Consider the following 23,494-nt stretch of genomic DNA (forward strand, 5'->3'; position numbering starts at 1 on the left):
AGCAAGGGTGGTGTGTACAGACCCTGCTTCCCATGTAAGCTGGCCGGCTTCCTCCTGTGCTTTTGCTGTGGCTGAACAGTCAGGTGGTGGAGTATCGCTTTGTAAGGTCTTCATGTGTCCTGCACTGAGCGGCTGCACAGATTGGGTTTTGTCCCCTGCTGGTCTCTGGTTCATCCCTTGAGATACTCGTTTGCCTTTTCCACGTGACGTTCTGAGCTGCGGTTGGTTCTCATTTCCTCTGTCTTGGTGGTTTATCGTGCGGCTTAGCTGTTTCACATCACTCTAACTCTTGTCACAGCTTGTCCGCTGAGTTCCCATCTCTCTCTCGCCACATTGTCGTTGTGGTTCGTAGACTTGTGTATATATTTAATCTTACCAGTGCTTTGTAGAACTGAATTATGTAATGAAAGAATTTTTTGGTTTTTGCCAGATAGACTTGTTAAAACTTGAAAAGTACTACCTTTTCCTAATATTATGGGATTTGCTCAACAAATCCAATTTACACTAACAATTCTTATTGTGCCATTATCATACAGTATTATCTTGCATATAAACAATTGTCTTTCAAAACAAACATCAGTGAGAAAATCCTGTCTTTAGCGAAGTGGTTCTAAGATGGAATTCACACTCTCATTTTCCTGTGAATTCTGATAGGGGTTACTTGGAACTCACTGGAGTCATCTCCTTTACTGATTTCCTGCTACGTCTGTCTATAGCTTTTTTTTCATAGCCTATTTGAAAAGTTTCCAGAAATGATCAGAAGTCATAGTTGCTCTTTGAAAAGGTCTATGTTGGCCTGGGCTACCAAGTGAGTTCCAGGAAAGGTGCAAAGCTACACAGAGAAACCCTGTCTCAAAAACAAAACAAACAAACAAAAACAGAAAAAGTCCATGTTGATTTGTAATACACACAGGTGACACACAAGAACCCTTCTATTGTGATATCAGGAAGGTCAAAGTCTGTGGAGCTTGTGCCTTCTAACCTTCTGGGGAGCAGACTCCCACTGTAGCTGTCTAGTTCTATACTTTGTATATGTGGTGCCTTAGAAAAGAAAAACAGTAGACATAAAGATTAAATCATGAGCTATCAAAGTGGATGGGCTATGCTCTTTTCCTCTCAAGGATCAAGAGCAGTGAGATGGAGTAATTACCCTAGAAAATAGAGAAGCGACACTTGGAAAATGGTTATTATACACCAACTACATTAGTAGTAGTTGTAGTTGATCTTGATGGCCCTGACAGGGGTCTATCTTAATGCTTTGGAAGTTAGCATTGCTCTGCACGTTGTGCATCATTTGGCCACTTGCAGATAGATAGGTAAGAATATTCTCTAGCTTTCAAAGCCATTAGAAGAAGTTAATGGTCTTGTTATTAATGTTACTACACTTACATGTGTGCATGCATGTGGAGGTCTGAGGACAACTTGCAGGAATCAGTTCTCTTCTCTCACTATGTGAGTCCCAGGGATTGAATTAGGGTTGTTGGGTTTGGCAGCAAGTGCCCATACCTACTGAGCAAGCCATCCTCCTGGCTCTCAATGTTATTGGTATGTTTTGTTGTGTAGTACTGGAAATTGAAGCTAGGGTTTTGCATATGTTAGGTACATATGATATGCCACTGAGCTATGAGGGTTGTACCTTCATCCCCACAAAACCATTCAGGCTGGTTTCGAGCTCACTCTGTCACTGAGGCTGATCAACTGTCCTCCACCTAAATGCTGGGATTACAAATGGCGTTTACTACCTCACTCAGCCCTTTCATTTTTTTAGGGGAGGCAGGGAGAAGGGGTCTCCCAGTAAGTTGCTCAGTCTGCTTTTAAACTCAGTCTGCAGCCCAGTCTCTCCTGAAGTTGTGATCCTCCTGACTCAGCTTCTCCAGTAATGTGGATTGCAAGTCTGTATTACCAGACCCAGCTAATGGCAGCTTTAAAGAATGTTACTGCTCAATCTTTGTCATAGATAATTATCCCCTAATGATTTCTGTGCAGTTTTAAATATTTGTGTAATTGAGGTCTGCTTTATATATTTTTATTAGCAATATGTAAGACCTGAAACAAAACATTTCCTATAATTCATAGCAAAAACATACAGGTGTTTTATCTATGATAAGTTCAAAGCTTATTTCCTGACATTCTCTAAAGAGAATTGGCAGTTGATTTTGTTGATTTACTATCTACTTAAAATAATTGGTTACTTCTTTAGAATGAGATCCTTCAAGATATAATTAAGAAAGTAATCTCTATTAGATTTCTTTTTACAATGACTCTTTGACCTTAGTTAACTAATTACAAGAACAAAGCCCAGTAATCTCTACCCCCATAGATGGATAGGTAGATAGATGGATGGATGGATACATACATACATACATACATACATACATACATATACTGACTGATTGACTTTGTTATACCCTAAATAGTATTCATTTTGTTTATAACAGCAGCAAGTGCTCTTAACAGCTGAGCTATCTCTTCAGCCCCAGTTTTCAGTTTTCAAAGTTTTAAGTATGGGCTTAGAGTGACCTTCAGGGTTTTGGTATATATAAATACATCCCTGCAATGCCTTTTTTATTTTTGATAGACTATATTTTGATCATAGTCTGTCACCTCCCCCAACTCCTCCCAGGTCTTCCTGCCTCCCTTCCCACCCAACTTCATGTTCTTTCTCCCTATACTGGCTAGTTTTTTGTCGACATGACATAAGCTGAAGTCATCTGAGAGGAAGGAGCCACAGTTAAGAAACTGCCTCCAGAAGATCAGGCTCTACATAGGACTATGGGACATTGTCTTAATTAGTGTTGGGGAGGGCCCAGCCCATTGTGGATGGTGCCATCCCTGAGCTGATGTTCTTGGGTTCTATAAGAAAGCAGGCTGAGCCCGGCAGGTGGCACACACCTTTAATCTCAGCACTGGCAGGCAGAAGTAGGCAGATCTTTGAGAGTTTAAGGACAGTCAGGGCTATTACACAGAGAAACCCTGTCTCAGAAGAAAAACAAAACGAAACAACAAAGCCATGGGGAGCACGCCAGTAAGCAGCACCCCTCCATGTCCTCTGCATCAGCTCCTGCCTCCAGGTTCCTGTCCTGTTTGAGTTCCAGTCCTGACTTCTTCAGTGCTGGACTGTCACCTGGAAGTGACAAAGAGTAAACTGAAAGAAAACCTTCTTGGTCATGTTGTTTTCATCACAGCAATAGTAACTCTTAGACACTTCCTCTCTCTCAAAAAGGAAAAGAAAAACCAGAACACCCATCCAGACACAGATAGTACAAAAACAATACAACAAAACCATGGAATCCATTTTTGTGTTGGCCAGCCAACCCTGGGCATGGTTGAAAACCTTAGACTAGAGAGGTCATGGGCCCTAGGGGAAAGCCTGCCACTAATGTTCTGCTGAAGAAAACGTAGCAATAAAGTGACTACTGGTGGTGTACTGCTATGTCAGAAACCAGTGCTTTGCTCCACCCTCACTAGACAGTTCTTGCAGTTAACAGACTCACAACTGTACAGCGTGCTGACAGTGAGACTTGGAGCTGAAGCCCTAAAATCTTTATCAAACCCTCCACTCAAGGCTTAGGGATCTGTGTGGGGGCGGAGGCAGAAAGAGTAGAAGAGCCATGGTGATGGATGACTCCAAGAAAGCAGCCTCTTCCAGACACAGCAGGACTAGGCCGCAGACTAGAGACTGATAGCACACTCAAACCCTGCACAGACTCAAATCAGACAATTGCTTTTCTAGACTAGCTTCTAAAAAGTAAAAATACTTTAAAAAACTACCTTTAGGGTATGGAGATGGCTCACTCAGCTGGTGAAGTGCTTTGCTAAGAAGGTGTAGGGACCTGAGTTTGATCTCTAGCACTCTTGTGAAAACCTGGGTGTAGCTGTGCACTTGCAACCTCAGCTTTGGAGACTGGAGACAGGAGAGTACCTGGGCTGTGTGGGCCAGCCCGAGCTGGAGTTACAGGCTCCAGGCTCAGACAATTGTAGTGACTGAGGAAGACACTTGATGTGGACTTTGTGGATTCTGCAAATGTGCACAAGTACCTGTACACATATACATTAACACACTCACAGATACTGTCCTTTCAGAAATGTCTTCATACACTAAAAGCTGTTCTCATTCTCAGTAAGATCCATTTCTTCATCTTCAGATGTTTCTCTTAGCTTCAGAGGAATACATCTAAGTTTAAGTGCAGTAGGATTACTGTAATGGTTATCTGTCATACTGCCTTGCAAAATCAAAATACTATTGGATGGGGCTAGATGGTACAGTGGTTGAGACCACTCAGCTCTTTCAGAGGACCCAAGTTCCATTCCCAGAACCCACTTCAGGTGCCTGTAACTCCACCTATAGGGAGATCCAGTCCTTCTGGCCTCTGTTCTCATAGACACTTAAGTGCACATGCCTCCACACTGACACATAAAGAAAAATAAAATAAAATAAAATCTAAAAATAAATAAATAGCCAAACAGTAATAGTTACCAAACACAAACAAATCTACTCCTGCTCTAAAAAGCTGCTCCATGAGTCAAGTCATGGTGCTTGATGATGGTGTGAATTCTGGGAAGTACATTGTGAGCTGGCTTTGTTGAGAGTAGGTACAGAAAACTAGGCTATATGGAATGTGAAGTCATGCATATGGTATGTTCCTGACCAGAGCATCATGTGGCATATTACTGTAATATCAACTTACATCGTTTGAAGGGTATGGTAGAAGAAAAGTGTGGGATTAGGAACTAAGGTGACTCATTTCTCACTGACTTTCAAAACATATTAAAGAAAACAGACATTTAGAGCGGGAAGTCATTTTAGAGATCTGTGGGTCCTTTCACTTTTTATAGGACATAAACAGTTGTGTGATTCTCCCTTCCTCTGTTGTAGTGATGCTTTCGACATCCAATATGGAGTTGTGGTTATCCGCCTAAAGGAAGGATTGGACATATCACACCTCCAAGGACAAGGTCAGTGCTCCTCAGATGAGATTTTATTCTAAAAGTATCGATGACTTTGTTAACAAATTGTGCCTAATTGTCACACGATCTTCACTGACGTGGATGTTACCATCTTCATGCTTCCCGTCTTGGGATCAGATGTGCTGGGAAGCCACCAATGTCTGCATCTTAAAGAATGGCTGATGATTATTAACGGAGGATAACATTTAGTATAAGTCATAGCCTTAAGAAAGGCAGACATTAGTTATGATTGTAAATTGGCCAACCAAATTTTTTTTTAAAAACAGGATGAAAAAAATATTTAAACCCCTACTAAGATACTTAAATCACTACTTAAGCTGTTAGTTAAATAATACGATGTGTACATTTAAAGTCATGGTTAGGACCCAATTTAAGGTATAACTTTCTTGCTGATTTTATGAAAATGGAAATTTCCATAGCTTTCAAAAAGTTTTGCTAATTTAAAAATATTGAATAGCTACCATTTCTCCTCATCAGTTAATTAATGAAATCATCAGATTAGCTGAGGTTAGCTAAATAAGAAGCATAAAAACTTGTAATCTGTTCATGATTTAAACTCTTGAAAATGTACTTTCTTTTTCTGGAGTGAATGTGGCAGAATCTCATTTGAAGTCTTGAGAGGGTGTTTAGAGAGCCTGACTCACGCCCATTGTCACTGCATAATTAGAAGTGGTGCCCTGTCACCCAAGAGAGTAATGGATTATTCAGTTCTGTTATTTCCCGGGGTTGCATGTGACTGAAGCATTCAAAAGTACTATGTATTTGTGATTATTGTGCAGTGCTTTTTTGAAGGCTTGCCCATTGCTAAGATCTGGTCTTAGGCCCAGGTAGATGTCTTCTAAAACTTCCAGCCTTTACCCATAATTCTGTAGCCTGGGCAAGTTGGGTGGCTTCTGGGCCTGTTTACTTGTCTGTCAGCGCCTAGTGATGTACCTCCTAGGGTCGTCCTGAACGGAAAGAGGTCAGTTCTTTGAACCCCTTAGGTTAGTGCTGGAACTTGGCTCCCATGGCTTCTATTGTCTTTATATGCCTTACAGTTGAAGTTCAGTATTTACTAAGTATTTGCCAAAATCTGAAAATGCTTTAAGAGGAATTGGTACCTTCCCTGGACTTGTTAGGAAAAGGTTGTACCTCTGACACTGACTTTGGAGTCATGGAATAATTTTCTAGGGTTACTTGTCCCTTATGTGAATGTGAACATTTGTCACATTTACATATTTTTATATTGAAACTACCTTTGAGAGTAGAGTTTCTTGACAGCCTACATATCATCTTTTTGCCTACAGTATTCTGTTTTTATGTGGATTTCTTCTTGTTCATTACTTACTCCCCAGAACCCAGCTTAGCCCCAGCAGCTGACATATTTATATGGATAGTCATTATAAACAGTATGGTTGTTTCTTAAATCAATTATCAAAAGAAAAGAAGAAAGGAATCCTTACACCTTGCTGCTTCACAAGGGACGCTGGTCACCTTTTAACTGTTAAACCGTGACACTTTGAATAGCTAAGCTGTGATTTTGATACTGTTTTAAATACTTTCACTTTCATATCTACAGAAGAATTATTATCTTCACAAGAAAAATCACCTGGTACCAAGGATGTGGTAGTAAATGTGGACTACAGTAAAAAATCAGATCAAGAAACTTGCAAATCATCTGGTGAAAAACCTATTACACATAAAGGTAATTTTCATTCAAACAAGATTTTTTTAACAGTTTGTTTTAATTTGGAGGGGATTGGCTTTTGAATATAATACACATTACAAAGTTCCTTTTCCTAAGCTAGACATTGGTTACAATTTTAAAGAGCTTGCTTTCCTTAAAACAGAAGTCATGCCAATTAATTAGTGACTAACATAGTTTGAAGTAGTTTGCTTCAAAATATTTCTCTTTAAACTTGGGAAGAACATGTACTTTTTCATGGGGCTTACAGATCATCTCATCCACAAACTCGTGTGTCACGTTGTAAGAAGAAAGGGATGACTTCCAAATCTTACTCTGCCATAGTCACTCTCCAGCCTCTGCTCAGACTCGTATCTCCATCTGTCCTGGCCCAACTGATAACAAGAAAAATCTGCACTGTAAATCACCCCGCCGTAGTGTACTTTTGATTTCTCTAAGATGACTACCATCTTTTGTGTGAAATTGATAGCCTTGGACAAACCATGTCTCTGCACAATTTATCTTTTAGATTATTTGAAAGCACTGACGTTGCTCTTTCCTCTCTGCTTTCCTGTGTAACTTGCTTAGTGTAGTAGAAAGTATGCCCGCACACAGTTCTCCTCTACGGCCTGGGTGGCTTTATCACTCTGTGTTTGTGTTGTCCAAACACTTCATCAGCTGATTCTGTTCATTTGGTTTTGCATTTACTTTATTTCTACATTCTTTTGCCCTTTCCCACTTTCTTGCCTGAAACAGACCCTTTCTGTCTAGTCTATGAGGAATCCATGCATGCAGTCATATTGATCGTTTCCTAGAAGCTAATCTGCACTCACATCTAAGTAGATGCAAACACTACAGTAACTCAGTGATGTGTGCTACAACTTCATAGTTTTAAAGAATAGGAAACTAGGTTAGCATATTTCTACTCGGTTGTAAAATTGTAAATGCATTTAGCCTAATTTAAAGAGTCATTTTGGTGGTTAAGAAGGCTCTGTTGGAAAAAGGCATTTGCCCCTAAGTCTTATGACTTGAATTTGATTCCTGGGACCCACAGAAAGGAAGGAGAGAACTGACTGCTGTGAGTTGTCCTCTGACTTTCATCCACCTGCAAAGATAGGTGATATTATAAAGAATGTTAAATGCCACCGTGCCTTTGACATTTAAACTCCTTCAAATGGATAGAAACTATCCATCACTATATGTTCAAAAGCAGATATTAAGTATTACTTTATAACAGTAATATTTAAATTTTAATTAGTTATTTTCCCAAAACATGCATAAAAAGTAACAATTGCATAGCTTGATTTTTCTGTCTGTTTTCTATTTGGCAAATTCTCAAAAATCAGCATAGATACTATAAGAGAAATGGATACTTTGTAAAAAAAAAAAAAAAAAAAAAAAAGAAAGAAAGAAACCCTTCAGGATTAGGAACATTCTAATACAGTTATGTAGTCACAGTATTTGGTTTTATCCGTCTTGCTTACTGAGGCTTATAATACACAAGGGCACAAAAAGAGAATGTTCTGCAAGTACTTGATTTACACCAGCCTGAACTCATTTCAGCAATGCCCGCAGAGGTAGGTACATGTCTACCAATGAGAAAGCAAGGCATCAACTCACCAGCGCTAGCTCATCGAGGATAGTGTTAGAGATGCTGTTGAAGGCCTGGGAGTCTTCCTTAGGATCCCACTGCAGAACGTTCTTTTTAAATCTCGAATTTGCTTGCCTTAAGTAAATTTACATCTATGGGGGAAAAGAGTTAGAAAAACTACTTACCCCAGAAAACAAATTGGTGAATATTTAAACATAAGCTGGTGAATATATGCATACATATGTACATAAACTTTATTTGAAGAAAATGACTCTTTTATAAACTGGCATTTTACTCTGATCAAATTCCTTAATATTTCCAGTTATGATTGACTTGTGCAAATACCAGGTGCTTTTAGTCACTTATGTAGTGATATAGTGGCGTGTTTAAAGCTTATGTGTTACCTGCAAAGATGGTTGCTCAGAGTCATGCTTCCACTCTGCACGCTATAGTTTGACATTCTCAACTGATTTTAAGTATGAAAGCTTAAAGTTTACAAAATCTGCTGGCTCTTTTGAATAATTTTAAAGAAATAAAATTTCAGTGTGGGTGTTCATCATTCACTCTGTATGGTCTTTATAAAAAAAATGTGATTTTAAAAAATACTAAACACTCAGTATAGAAAATATTAATTTTTAGTATTAATCATTTCTCATGGGCTGTTTCTTCACGCTGTCTTGTTTATAATGTGCTCTATTTACATTTCCATTACTTTATGATTATAAAGGCAATTAACTTCATATTTTGTGTTTTTTAAACATAATCTAGATGAGGAAGAGGATGGCAAGACTCCAACTCAGCCACTGTTGAAAAAAGGCAGGCATTGTTCATCATTTTATTTTAATCCCCTTTCCATACTGTTACCTCTTTAATTCCAACCCTATTATTTTCCTTTTATTTTAATTTAGTTTTTATTTCCATGGTGAGGTGATGTTACAGTTATCTATTAAATGCAGATTAGCAAAATTGATTTTATTTCAACTAAGCACTAAGTCTCACTGGGACAAGCTATTGTTTCAGTCCTTGAATCGTCATGGTGTTTCTGAAATACACAACCCTGGAAAGGCAGCTGTTTTCTTTTTGTCTTAATTTAAACTGCATGGTTTAGATGATAAGCAGGGACACTGGGACAGGTGATTCTACAGTGTCTCTTACACTCTTTACCATCAGTTGTACCCAGCCAAATTCTCGATTTTGATACTAATATATTTTTCGTTTCAAAAATTGCAATATTTCTCACAGTCGTGCTGCGTTTGGGAGATACAGTCATGTCAGCGTACATGAATTTTATGAGAAGGAGATAGAGGTGAGAGTTATGGAGCAGTGTGGTTTGGTAGCCATATTATTTCATCATGCAAAATCATTTGTCATGTTTGCTCACATCATGGCAGCATGAAAAGTGAATGATGGACCTCTGGGAAAATGACCAGAGCTCCTCCTGTGAATTTCTGTTTTTGAAATTGTGGTAGTGGAGTTCATAATAGCCATTTGCTTGCTCACAGAGTCATTGCTGATTTTTTTTTTTATTTCCTAGAAATGTAAATGGGAACTCCTTTCAGACATGCAGCATATTCGTGCCCCTTCCAAGGAGTTTCTACCATCTTTCTATAACTCGGAGAAAGATGTGGTTATGTGGCTTTACAGTTGGGCATCACATAATGAGGGGACAGTGATCAATGAGCACATTTCCCTGATAATGACAAGAGTGTATTGCTGTTAATCTAATCATCTTGCAAATATGGCTTTTTATTTAATACCTTTGAGATTCCAGATAATAAAAGAAATCTCACAGGACAAGTGTAAAGCTTCATTTGTTAGTCTAAAATAGCTTTCCAGGAAAATTAACTCTTATCAGTAAATGTTTGGTATTTAGGATTCCTGTGCATTCACCAGAATACTTCAGAATACTAGACACTAGGGTAATTTGGATGAGTTTACCTATTGTAAAGCAAAAAGTACTCTTTTGTACTCAAATTGTATTTGTTATAAGCTACTGCAGGCTTATAATGGAAGCCATATACAGCTATCTGCATATAAATATATCTGAATTTACAAATGCGAGGAAATTCTAGGAATACAATAAAAGGAGATTTAACATTTACTTCCTTTATATCATAATTTTTTGCTTAATCCTTCAGAATCCAAAGGCCCTGTTGCACCTTTAAATGTAGCTGACCAAAAGCTTCTCGAAGCTAGTACACAGTTTCAGAAAAAACAAGGAAAGAATACTATTGATGTCTGGTGGCTTTTTGATGATGGAGGTAAGGCTATTAATATATTTTTTTAAATAATTAGAAATTTGCTGATGATGTAAGACTAGTGCTAAGAAATGACGTACAGTCTACCACATTTAGGTTTTACCAGCATGCTCAAACAGCACAAGAATCAGTGTGGGAGTCATACGTAGTGATCATGTCCCTTCCGGATCCTTCTGTAGAAGCTGCTTTAGTCCTTTCTTGAACTTTTGACAATGCCATTATATTAACTATTATGGACTAGTTTATGTAATGTGACTCAATTTGGAATGCAGTCTCATTGGTCACAATCAGTTTCACGCTATAAATCTTTGGCAAAAATAGCACAAAAGTGGTACTGTGCTCTTCTGTCTGTATCTCACCAAGAGTGGCATATTGGTGAAAAGTAAGTTGTTTGGTAATGTGTATTTTTTCCGACTTTCGACTGAAAAGTTGCTTTCCCCTCTTTATGATTATAGACGTGGTGGTGGGGTTTTGGGCGGCTCAGCAAATATACTGTTCCTCCTTAACTATTTCACCTGGGTTAACATTCACTCACTCGTGTTTCTCAGTTGACTGTTGTGGTCCTGGATGATGCATTTTTACCCCCATCATCCCTTCCTCAGTGATTGGCTGGCATTTCATTAAAAGAAGAGCTTGTCTCTTCATCTCAAGGCATGCTTCTCAGTTTATCCAAAAGGAGCTCACTCAGACTGTCACCATTTGTTTCCTTTTTAGACTATCTGCCTCTAGCACCAGGGTCTTCCCTAGGGTGACTTACCGTGCTCATTTGATGGAGCGAACTCATTTTGGAAGTTGCTTCCTAGAATAGGATGGTCTCCTAGACTTATCCCTTCCTTGCTATGAAAAGGACTTTTTACCAAGGTCTCCTTGTCCTCAGGGTCAAGAGTAGTACTTAGAAGAACTATGCGTGTGGCTTCTTGGATAGTCCTTGGTACCAGGCCCCTCGGTGTCCGAAGCTAGGGACATATAATATGTATGTGTGCGTGTGTGCACTGTTAGAGCCTGAACGCCAGTGCCACTCAACCTCTTCCTCTCATTGCTCCCATTTCAGCGTGACACTTGCTCCTAGGGGGCTACAGTCGTTTCCTTCCCCTTTCTGTTTGCAGCGCATTTTCTGCTGCCCAGGCCACCACCCAATCCTGTTGCTCAAAGAACTGTAATTCTTGGACTAAACCACAACTCTTGGCCCTCACTCCTTGATGAAATTGTCAAGGGAGGATGAATTTTACTTTACTTTGAGTTATAATAAATGTGTTTTTTGAGACCAATTTGAAAATAAATTTTTTTGTTTGAGATATTAGCATTTTAAAAAGGACTTTATATTTTTATTATTCAGGTTTGACCTTGTTGATACCCTACCTTCTGACTACCAAGAAAAAGTGGAAAGATTGTAAGATCCGAGTATTCATTGGTGGAAAAATAAACAGAATAGACCATGACCGGAGAGCGTAAGTTTGTTTTAAGTGGGAGAGCATTAATCAAATAGTCCTTTCATGATAGAGATTTAATCAAATAAAAGCCATATAGACCCTGAAGTATTGACCATACTGCAAAAGCCTCGTTAAATAGAACCTCATCCTCTTTGATGTTTTGACATCCATATTTAAAGTATAGATGCATAATTTTCTTAGATGTGGTAGTTTAACATGTTGGCGTTTTAGAAAGTCTTTATTAATACCTGTACCATCGAGTGTTAGAAGCAGAACTTTAATCTTTTGAAAGAAAGTGCATAGAAATTGCCTTTTCGTGTATAGAGAAATTGGGTGGACTTGGAGACATCAGCATACTATGTCTGCACTGCCGTGAATCTGGTTTCTGTTGCTTCTCCTGGCCTTGTCCCTGAAGGGTACTGTACACATTGCTTCTAGTTTCCTGTAGAAAGTCTGAAAGTGTTGACTGATGCTCCCACAGTCTGTAACCACTTGTAGACAGTGTGAGTGTGCAGTGTGGCATCAAGGTTTCTAGTGGTTGTCTTGTCCCTTCCGTCTTGTCCCTGCTCCAGCTATGTCTTGCATAGCTGTCCGCATTTTGGGAATTTCAGGCGCTTTTGGTCTACCTGCCTTATCTCTTATGTACATAGTTATTCATTTGCCTCATTCATCTATATAAATGTGTTGTGTGGCAAGACTTTTCTTAGGGAGACGAACACGCACATCTACTTTCTCCAGATAGGGAACCTATGACAAGACCACATGGATACTACCAAAGTCCAACTTAGTGCACCAATGAGTTTTACTGAGGTAACTTACAGGAGTAGGTTGAGGAGCTACTGAAGGAGCAGATATGACTCAAAGACAGCTACATCACCAAGGCCCACCCCAGCTTGGTGTCAGCTCATGAACACTGGAAACCTGGAGCTCACTGTACTGCCTACAGGCAGCTCAGCTGGTTGGAGAGTGCTGTGCACTTTGCAAGTGACTCTAGTCTAGTCCTCTTTCTGGAAGCTTGGCTGGCTTCTGCTTACAGGCAGCTGGTCTGGTCTGAGTCTTCTTACCAGCTTGACTTCTCTGAGAGTGACTTTCGGCAGCCTTATTGCTTACTCTGGGAGGGAGGAGCCCAGTGAATATGGTCAGTTTCAGGAACTTCCTGATGCTGTTGTGTGTTGCTTACCTTCCTGCTTAAGGAGCTTCTGTGCAGGATGGAGTCTATCAAACTTGGAGGAAACTATTATACAACAAAATGCTTCCTTCTTTTGAATCCAGCTCAGTTCTCCACAGTGCTGGCCCCCCTGCACTCTACCTTCCTCTCTTCCTGCATAGTTAAGTCCACTCACATCACTTTCTTAAATTTTAGCAGGAATAAAGAGGGTTAGATGATAGTCATCTTTCCCCAGGCAATTTCAATTTTTTTTTTTTTTTTTTTTTTAATGGAGAGTATGGGCCAATTCAGAAAATTTGTATAGCAACTGATAGACTTTCCCTTTAGGTCATCTTATCACATATGTTGTGAATAAAAATACTTAACATCCTTTGCATATCTGAATGCTGTTTGTTCTTTTTGTCATAGGATGGCTACTTTACTTAGTAAATTCCGAATAGATTTCTCTGATATCATGGTCCTAGGAGATATCAACACCAAACCAAAAAAAGAAAAGTAAGTTGCTGGATAAATTACTCTGTATAAATTTCCAATTCTTTTGGCCTGTGTAGGCACAGATAATTTAACTTGAAATGATTACCAGAGCTTTTTCTCTGCCCGAGTTCTGTGAAACTACATGGTAATTGGCTTGCCAGTGATACTGAAGTAAGCTTTAAAGAATTCTCAGTTTTCAGAAGGGATTTCACTCTTTACACATGCTTTCTGAAAATTGTTAGTGCCACAGAAATTCCAGATGGGTTTTAAATTCCAGATATTTCCTACTGACAGTCACTAAAAGCATTTGATCCTAACCTTACATACGTATTAGTTCTGTTGTTTACTTTTATGGCGACAATCTGACTTCCCTATAATAGTTGCAGTGAGAGTCTCTTACTCAGTTTCTATTTTTGGAATACTCTTCTTGAAAATGGCACAGAGAGGCAGTTACTGTTTGTGTGTATTGTCAGGAATAACTAATTATTTTCAGGCATGTGTTAAGTGAGTTACAGAGCTGGGGTGAAGATTGCTTTACATTGAGCTGGAGAAGATTTGCTGTTTGAGCAAAGTTGCATTTTACTCATGACTCAGGAATCCTTGTGGCTGATGTGACGCTCATTAGCTTGAGGGTTGACACAGGCAAGGGCAGTCACGGTGTGACAGGCTCTAGCTCCAACTTTGTTATCATCTGTGCAGTTCGAGAGACTGGAAATTACTGTTTTCTAACTAAATTATAAAAGTTATTACAAGTTTGTAACAGGTTACAATTTCTCCTCAAGGATGTTCCTAATACATAATTCGAAGTAAGATTGTCAGTATTCTTTCTGTTCCTTAAAGTATTGTCGCTTTTGATGACATGATTGAGCCATACCGACTTCATGAGGATGATAAAGAACAGGACATTGCGGATAAAATGAAGGAAGATGAGCCTTGGCGAATAACAGATAATGAGCTTGAGCTTTATAAGACTAAGGTACTCTTCCCTTCTCTCCTTTTCAGTAATCTTACATGTGATTTAATAGAATTACTGATGCTGTAAGTACCAAGCACTGTGATTTGACACAGGGAAATGGTTAAGTAAATTAAGCCTCCCTTAAGGGTCGTTTTATATTTGAATGGTGGGAAGCAGCCATCTAATATTTTTCTAAATGGTATTTTATTATACAAAATTTGTTTTTGCTACTTGTTTTAAAAACCATGGTAGCTTCCTCTTCGTCTTCATCGTCTTCTTCTTTCTCCTTCCCCCTCCTCCTTTTTCTTTGGTAGTGCTGAAGATCTAGCACATGGCTGCATGGGCTTACACACTGTATACTGAGCTACAATCTGCCTTACACTGTTCACAATTCTAATTGTCTGATGTTTAGGAATGATTCTGTCCTTTTCTATTTCAGACATACCGGCAGATCAGGTTAAATGAATTATTAAAGGAGCACTCAAGCACAGCTAATATTATTGTCATGTGAGTATTGTTGGAAGAAGGTCCGGGCTATTTTCATGAAGGTTCCTGTAGCCAGAGGCTTTTCTGTGTCCTGTCCGGTTGGCAACCGCTTATAAAATAATCACTCAGAGGCGTAGACTAATTATAAATGTTTGGCTGATGGCCCAAGCTTATTACTAACTAGCTCTTACGATGTAAATTAACTCCTAGTTCTTATCTATGTTTAGCCTCATGGCTTCGTCCCTTTTCTCAGTGTGACATTCTCATCTTGCTTCTTCTGCACCTGGCTGATGACTCTGATTCCACCCTTCTCTTTCCCAGTGGTTCCTGGCTCTTACCATCTTTATATCCCCTCTTCCTCAGTGCTCTCTGAGCCTTGGTTGGGAGTGGACAGCACATGTGTGATAAGAGATGCCCATTCATGGCCAAGAACTCAGTCACGTACTCAATATTTTGATAAGTTATAAGTCTCTGCATTAACCACTGCCCTCTGCCCTAAGCTTCTCTGAGCAATGTTGAGCAAGCACTTGTAAACACAGGTGTAAACATTTAGAAGGCAGTCTGAGTCCATGATCATTTAACAGAACCTAGGACCACTGCCATCCCAGCCATGAGCTTTTGACCCTGCTTACAGTAGCAGCCATAATTTCCTTCCTGCAGAGCAGGCCTCAGATGCAGTCAGAATGCAGTGGGTTCCACTGTAACAGCCACACCACCATTGGTTTGCTTTTTGTTTGGATTTTTATCTATAGCCCAGGCTGATCTTAAACTTGGAGCAGTTCTCTGCCTCTGTCTGCCAAGTGCTGGGATTTCAGTCCTGTACTACAAGGCCTGGCGAATAAGTACTTTAAAAGTTTGCCAAAAGGACATTATCTATAAAAAGGAAAACACACTCTAAAACATGGTTGCATTCAACATGTGGAGCTAGCATTTAGGAATGAACAAGAGACACACTGTACCCTTGAGTCACTCTAAGTAATTTCTTTTGATAAGTTATTCTGAACTTTTATGTTCATAATCTTTAATTTTCTCTTCACCTTTTCCAAAGTTTCTAGAAGGGCCACAGGTGTGTGAGGTATAGGGGGTTCACAGTAGAATTTGGATTCCAGACAACTTTCTCATAAAGCTAAGTGTAAAAGGCTATATAGAATATTGACCTGGTCCAGCAGTTCCTGTCTGAACCTACCCCCTATGTCCCCTGCGGCTGTGTTCCTTGCGAACATGCTGTCTTTGAATTAGATGTAGTTTAGTTTTATGCAAACATGCTGTCTTTGAATTAGACATAGTTACTGGTCCCACTTGAACCTCTCCTCTGAGCCATGTTATTAGAGATAATGTGAACCTGGATGTTCTTAGTTCTGAATCCTGTGTCCCTGACAGATAAGAAAAGCTCAGGCACCCAGAAACCAAGACAGATAATGAAATGCAGGGACACTAAAGAACTGTCAGGGTAACACCAAACACAGCATTTTCAGTTTGTGCTGATAGTGGACAAACTTCTAGAATGAAGGACGCTAAGCCATAGAAATTTAGAATGAATCCTTAGAGGTCAAGAGGTCGTCACTACCATGCTCTATAAATAGAAATTAAAATTCACAAGAGAAGGTAAAATTAATACACAGTTAATTATATTTTATTTTCCATCTAAAACTTCTATTGTCTGGGTTCTAATACAAATACATTTTTCTTCTAAAGAATCCTATCCTTATTGAAGGGCTAGCTTGACTAAATATTAATATTATTAATAATAAATATAAATTATATGTATTGAAGTTCATAGGAGGACTTATTCTTAAGGACAAATGTTTGAAAATTGGTTGAAACCTAAAAATCTGGGGATAATGAAATGAGAGTATGTGTAGTCGTTACTGTTGTATCTATGCAGAATTTCCCTCCATTCAGGTGTTATCATGGCAATTGGGACCTAATTAATAATTGCTGTTTCATTTTCTTCTCCAAAGCATTGCTCAGTGTCTCCTCATTCTGATCCTAGGAGTCTCCCAGTTGCGCGGAAAGGTGCTGTGTCCAGTGCTCTGTATATGGCTTGGCTAGACGCTCTATCTAAGGACCTGCCACCAATCCTCCTAGTTCGTGGGAATCATCAGAGCGTCCTTACCTTCTATTCTTAATTATTCTGCACCATGGACTGCCCTCCAGGAATGGTACTTCAGTGCCTAGTGAAAGCGACTGAAATCGTCAGTAACACCAAATATCACAGTGGTGGTGAACTGGGACTTTGTTTCAGTACTTCATTTATTTGAAAGCACATGGAAAAGTTGCTCCATTGATAGATAGATGGAGACTTCAGTTTTAGCCAACTCCGTATCAGTGACTGGTAATTCTTTCTTGTTGGACTGAAGTTCATGAGAGTAAAGTTGTCCTTTGCTGTTTGGAAGCAATAAGAGTGTGTTATTTTTTGATTGATGGAAGGAGTAAAAAGCCTTTAGCCTTGAGGTGCCTTCTGAAATTAACCAAATTTCATCCATACAGATGTCGTCTTTTGTAAATTTGTAGAACGGTATACTTTGCCTTCAGATGTTTTTATTTCTAATCTGTCACCTTCAGTGGACACTCCTTTGCATCTTCCATTGACCAGTCAGTCTGGAGTACTGTGTGTTTTGTATTACTTTTGTAAAAGTATCTGTTAGATACTCAAGATGATTAGGACAAACTAATAAAATATGTGGGGGGGAAATACCAAAAGGTGGAGCCCAAGGTTAGGTTTATGTGAGTATATGTACATGTAGAGCAAGGAAATAGAGGCCCAAAGACCAGTTTTAACTCTGAATTGAAATTATGTATTATTTCTTATAAATCTTAGAAAAGGGGGAAGGTCTGCCCAGTACTTCCTGTATGATGCTGAAAAATCACATGTCCTGTTCAAGCAAAACCCGAGATCATTTGCACATGTCCTGTTCAAGCAAAACCCGAGATCATTTGTATTATTTCTAAAAGAGCTAATTTAGAACTCCTCTCAAATGTGAGGGACTTTTAAGACATGCTAAAGGTGGTTTGGGAGGAAATTTAGACAGAGAAATGCTGTTTAATAGAACATTTCAATAAACACTATGGGACTTTCACTATCCTATACCATATTTTATTTTTGAAAAATCATTAAAATTTTATCAATGGTTAAATGGACCACTGTTTTCTTAGTGGAAATGGCTTTAGGCTTAACTTATTCAAGTGTCAAGTACATTTAGTCTTCATACACTCAGGATTGAACAGATTATTCTGAACATTGAAATTTAATCCATTCTTAATGCTTTACAACTTTTGTGTTAAAGAAAACTGCCAGTGTGTGCGTTTGCCCCTGTCTTCCAGCATGCTTGACCATGCAGATGCGCTGTCCTAAAAGCTGTGTATCCAGTTCTTAATGGGAAGTTTCTCATTTTCCAAGGAAGGACTTCCTAAACACATTTCAAGGGATCCCTGTCTACATGTCTGTATGTGTATATGTTATCCATACACAGGTGCATATGTGTATGTGTAAAGAAACTTCTGTTGCTGGTGTTTCAAATTTTAAAGTGGTCACAGTTAAGTAGATTACATTTTGTTTTGTTTTGTTTCAATAAACACTCAAGTAAGATCAAAAGGTTACAGGTGTCATGGAGGACAAAGACAGTTTGAAGATGAGAGTGAAACTTCATCTGGTTATCCAGTTAGGTTCAGTGCTGTTGAGCAGGCGATCAGTAAGTTTCAGTGGTGGAGAACAGACACACAGACTCCCGTCATCCTAAGGAAATGTTAGGAAAGCGTTTTCAGTGATGCAATATTTCTGCATGAATATGACCTAAATTAATACCAGCTGGATATCTGGTCGTTTCCATTCAGAATATTAAGAAAATGAAGTTAAATGATTTTCTAAGTTTTTCCTACATTATAATTTAATATTGTTCCATTTACTTTAAATTCTGCAAAGTTTGGAGGCAATATAGAAATGTCATATTCAATAAACCATATCATGCTTGAGTTTTCTGAATGGATAATAGGGCATGGACTGAATGCTGCTATCTTGACATGTGCACAGGTACACTTGCCTTTTATTTCTAAAGGTTTTTTTTTTTTCCCATTCAGTAGAACTTCATTGTGACCTGTACTACAGAAACTAAATGTCATACACCATACATTTGTGTATAAAGTACATAAAATGGATCTCAATACACATACATACTAGGGAGGGTAATATTGTTTGTGAAATAATGTAAGAAGCTTTCCACTTTTAAAAACATTATGTTCACTTAACACTAGATACCAGGTCAGACATTTTCAAGGTTGCAATAGTACTCTAAACTGAAAAATTTCAACAATTCTTAGAAATGCTAGCTAGTATTAAAGCGATTTTTATTTTATGCTGAATTTTGATTATTTTGATGCCAAATTATTTTAGTCCTAATCATTGATAATAACTTGAAAATAATTATGCAGTGGCATTTGAATTCATTGTTATGATAGGTAAAAAATTCAGTGGGTTCAGAAAGAATGTTGGTGTTGATTATTAACAGTTACTAAATCAAGTATTTATTTGTTGCAATGTTTCCTTTGTGCTTTAGGTTTTCCTTTACACTCTTTTCATATTGCTTTCTGACATATGTGTTTTTTTTTTAAGACTATGAAAATAATTGAAAGAGTTGAACTCTGGTGGTGATTATCTGCTCAGTTTGAAAATGTAATATTTTGATAATACTGTACTGTACCTGTCACAAATGCTTTTGTAATGTTTTAACCCTGAGTATTGCAGTTGCTGCTTTGTACGGAAGTTACTGCAATAAAGGAAGTGGAGTCATTCAAACTTTACTATCTACTCCTAATTTTACCTATTTGATGCCAGCTTTGCAGTCTCATCTCACGTCACTGGCAAATACTCCCTAGCGTCTGTGGCTTTGAAGTGGCTTTGGGGAAGCTGAGTGAATTGCTCACCACCTCTAGTCTCCCCAGAGTGACTATTGGTACTGACTGAACTGTATAAAGTACAGCACAGTCTGGTTGTTTTTCAACTGATTGACATTTTCTAATTCTTAATTTCGGGCCAGACTTCTCAGGGGAAACTAAAAGATTAAAAAGGATTCATATTCCCTGAACGTAGGTTGATCCTTGGCTCCTGGGGTTGGTTGGTTGGTTTGGTTTGGTTTGGTTTTGACAAGCTGATTTGCAGTTTTACAAAGCACTTTACTGTTCTCATTCAGAGCCTTCGCTGGGTGTGTTTCATGTGCTGGACTGTTACTTACATTGCATTTACTCTTGAGAAAGCAGGTTGGAGAGGTTAAGAAGTTTGCTAAAGGTCATGAAAATTGCAGAGGACATTGGCCAAAGCCAGCAGTTTGTCCTGTGTACACAGTGCTGCTCTGCAGGGCCGCTGAGGTAGAGCAGGCATTTGCAATCCCTCCTACCCTGCTCTGCAAGGCTGCCCAATATTCATATTACAACTGCAAATAAATTCTTACTCCAGATCGACATCATAGATCTGAAACCGAATCCACTCGTGATCTTGGTTTTATTCTCAAATAAGCTGCCATTCATGCCACTTACTCTTTGGGAGCTTAGTAAGGAATACAAAAGTTACTATGGCATTTTGATTTTAAACAGAAACCAATAGGGTTTTGATATTCATTTCAGCTGAGGAAAAAGTTACAGTTGATCGGCAGTTGTTAATATGTACCAGCAAGGTAATTATAGAGCCTGGAGAAACCCATGGTTCAATAGTGCAATCCTTGGAGGCACTCTGGAGAAAATTCTATCTTGTTGAGGTAGTTCAGATAGTAAATACGTAAGATATGTTAATGGCCTAAGCATTGGGGGTGTTATATGAATCAGTTTGTTTTTATAAATCTGGTGGCAAGATAAGAATTAAGAGTCATCATTCTAGGGAAAATGTGGACTTGCCACCTCCTGGTGTATACATTCACCTTTGCAGCTGTCCTCACAGACCAGGACCCATATCCCAGTTCAGTCAACACATAGCATCTGTACTGCTGTTTGCATATGAAGACAATTGTCTAGTATGTTCTGCCCACAATTCTTTTGATCCATGAAGTAGGGTGAATGATCCTTGGATCTTGGATTAAGAGCCTGACTCAATTGTATCAAAATATTGCTGAAGCATTTGTTAGAGAACTGTTAAGATTTTGCCCTAGAAGAAGACATAATTTAGTCTAAAGAAAAACATTTCATAGGCTAGCTTTCGATTCACCTTTCTCATCTCTAATAACAGAAATACACAAAGATAATATTAAAGTTAAGAAGGTGGTATTTCATATTTACAGAGCTACATGGAAAAAGATAAAATGAACAGGGTATGCTTGCCTGTCTACATTTTAAATCCAATGAAACCGATTGTAAAGGCAGGAATTCTATTTTGAAAACAAGCAATGTTTAGGGCAGTGGTTCTCAACTATGTAAGAATAGCCTTTTCATGGGGGGGGGGTCACATATCAGATATTTACATTATAATTTATAACAATAGCAAAATGAGGAAGTAACAATGAAAATAGTTTTATGGTTGGGGGAATCCCCATATGAGGAACTCTATTATAGGGTTGTAGCATTAGGAAGGTTGAGAACCTAAGTTCTTTTTTTAATTAAAATTGTTTTCACACAGTGTATTTTGATGTTTTTGCCCTTCTCCAACTCCTAGATTCTCCACACATTTCTGTCCACCCAGCCTTATATTCTTTTCCTTTTTCAAAACAAAAATAACCCCATAAAGACAAGCAACAGACCAATAAGATAAATAGTTGAATAAATAAACAAAACCAAAAATCCAGAATGCGTGTTTTGTGTCAACAACTCCTGGACATGAGGCCTGCCCTAGAGTGTGGTTGGTATATCCAATGATCCTCCAGTGGAGGAAACTGTTCTCTTTGCCAACAGGTATCAATTGCAAATAGCTTCTTTTTTAGGGATGGGCCCCTAATGTCTGCTTCTCCCTTCCAGTGCTGAGAGCCTCTCTGGCTTGAACCTGTAGAGGGCTTGTGTGCACTACCACAGGCTCTATAAAATCATAAGCACACCAGTCCCATTGTGTTTGGAAGATTTGCTGTTTTTTTGGAGTCACCCATCACCTCTGGCATTAAAATCTTTCCATCTTCTCTTCTGCATAGACCCCTGACTTTTGAGGGGTAGGGTTTGATAAAGACATCTAAATGAGATGTCTTTATCAAAGCTCCAAAATATCCCATTCTCTGCACATGGTCCAGTTAGGGGTCTCTGTTTTTTCTATCTACTGCAAGAAGACACTTCACTGATAAAGCTTGGGGGCAGATAATTGACCTGTGGGCAAGGCAAAATGTCATTAGGAGTCATTTTATTGCTTTATTCCTTTAGCAGAGTAGAAGTTTCCCCCTAGGCTCATGACCTATGTAGTCTCAGGTTCTTGGCCACTTTACCAGTGTCATGTATGGATTTGATCTCAGGGGGTGGGCCTTAAGTCCAACTGATTGATCACCCCCGTAATATTTGGGCCACTATTACACCAGTATATCTTGCAGGTAGGTTGCTTATGTAGGTCTATCAGCCTGGTGATACTGGTATATCTGGTGATACCAGTTCTCCAGTAGTGGGAAGAGTACCTTTCAACACCATCAGTGCTGGTCAGTAGAGGTGGAGCTTTTTTTAGGCACCAGTTTTGTGTTTGATGACATAGTGTTGTTTTCAGCAATAGGCCCTTACCATCAAGTTCTGGAGAGCAGCTAATAGCTTTGACAGTAATGTGATGTCTGGGGGTTCCTTGGGATCCCTTTGGCTACTCAAGATGTAACTTGTTCCTTGCACAGTAGTGGTTACTTGATGGCATAAGAGAGTTGAGGCATTGCCTCCCCTATTATTGGTGACTTTTTCATATATGTATGTATTTTAACAAGCTTCTGTAGTATTAGGTTACCATATGGTGTTTCAAATGAGATTTGTTAGCTGTGCCTCCCTGTATTCACTCTTTTACCCTTCCGTTCCCCTTCCCATTTAATCCACCTATCCCAGTCTCCTCTTTATATCTTTATAACACTTTATTCTATTTCCTCTTACCCTTCCGTTCCCCTTCCCATTTAATCCACCTATTCTAGTTTCCTCCTTGTATCTTTACAACACTATATTCTATTTCCCCTTCCTTGGAAGACTCTCCCCACCGCCCTTGCTCCTTACTAGGTACCTAGTATATGTGGCTATTCAGACTATGGAAAACTTAAAAGCCAACATCCACATATAAGAAAAACTGTGCAATAATTGTCTTTGGGGATCTGGATTACCCCCCTCAGGATGATTTTTTTCTAGCTTCATCTTCTTGTAAATTTTAATTTTCTTAGGAGCAGATTTGTGTAAAGTACCATATTTTCAATATCCATTCACCATTTGATGGACATCTTGGCTGTTTCTATGAACATGGTTGAGCAAGTGTCTCTGTAGTAAGATGTAGAATCTTCAGGTACATGCTCATGAATGGCACAGCTGGATCTTGAGGTAGATTCATTGTCAGCTTCCAGAGGAAAGACCATACTGATTGCCATGGT

General features: G+C 38.9%; 1 protein-coding gene across 2 annotated transcripts in view; it reads left to right on the forward strand.

The window, feature by feature from the left end:
• The window catches only part of Slc12a2 (solute carrier family 12 member 2), a 73,384-nt gene extending 53,594 nt beyond the window's left edge, over positions 1-19,790 (forward strand). Inside the window, exons 19-27 of one of the 2 annotated variants that reach the window (XM_036204552.1) lie at positions 4,877-4,956; positions 6,527-6,652; positions 8,991-9,038; positions 10,361-10,483; positions 11,817-11,928; positions 13,487-13,573; positions 14,393-14,528; positions 14,947-15,014; positions 16,987-19,790. In XM_036204552.1, coding sequence (XP_036060445.1) covers positions 4,877-4,956; positions 6,527-6,652; positions 8,991-9,038; positions 10,361-10,483; positions 11,817-11,928; positions 13,487-13,573; positions 14,393-14,528; positions 14,947-15,014; positions 16,987-17,122 — 916 coding nt within the window. In that variant the 3' untranslated portion in view covers positions 17,123-19,790. The remainder of the gene's footprint in view (positions 1-4,876; positions 4,957-6,526; positions 6,653-8,990; positions 9,039-10,360; positions 10,484-11,816; positions 11,929-13,486; positions 13,574-14,392; positions 14,529-14,946; positions 15,015-16,986) is intronic. The other variant, XM_036204553.1, reaches the window with a different exon arrangement.
• The last annotated feature ends 3,704 nt before the right edge of the window (positions 19,791-23,494 follow it).

Source organism: Onychomys torridus, chromosome 13, assembly GCF_903995425.1.
Source record: "Onychomys torridus chromosome 13, mOncTor1.1, whole genome shotgun sequence".
Taxonomy (NCBI): domain Eukaryota; kingdom Metazoa; phylum Chordata; class Mammalia; order Rodentia; family Cricetidae; genus Onychomys; species Onychomys torridus.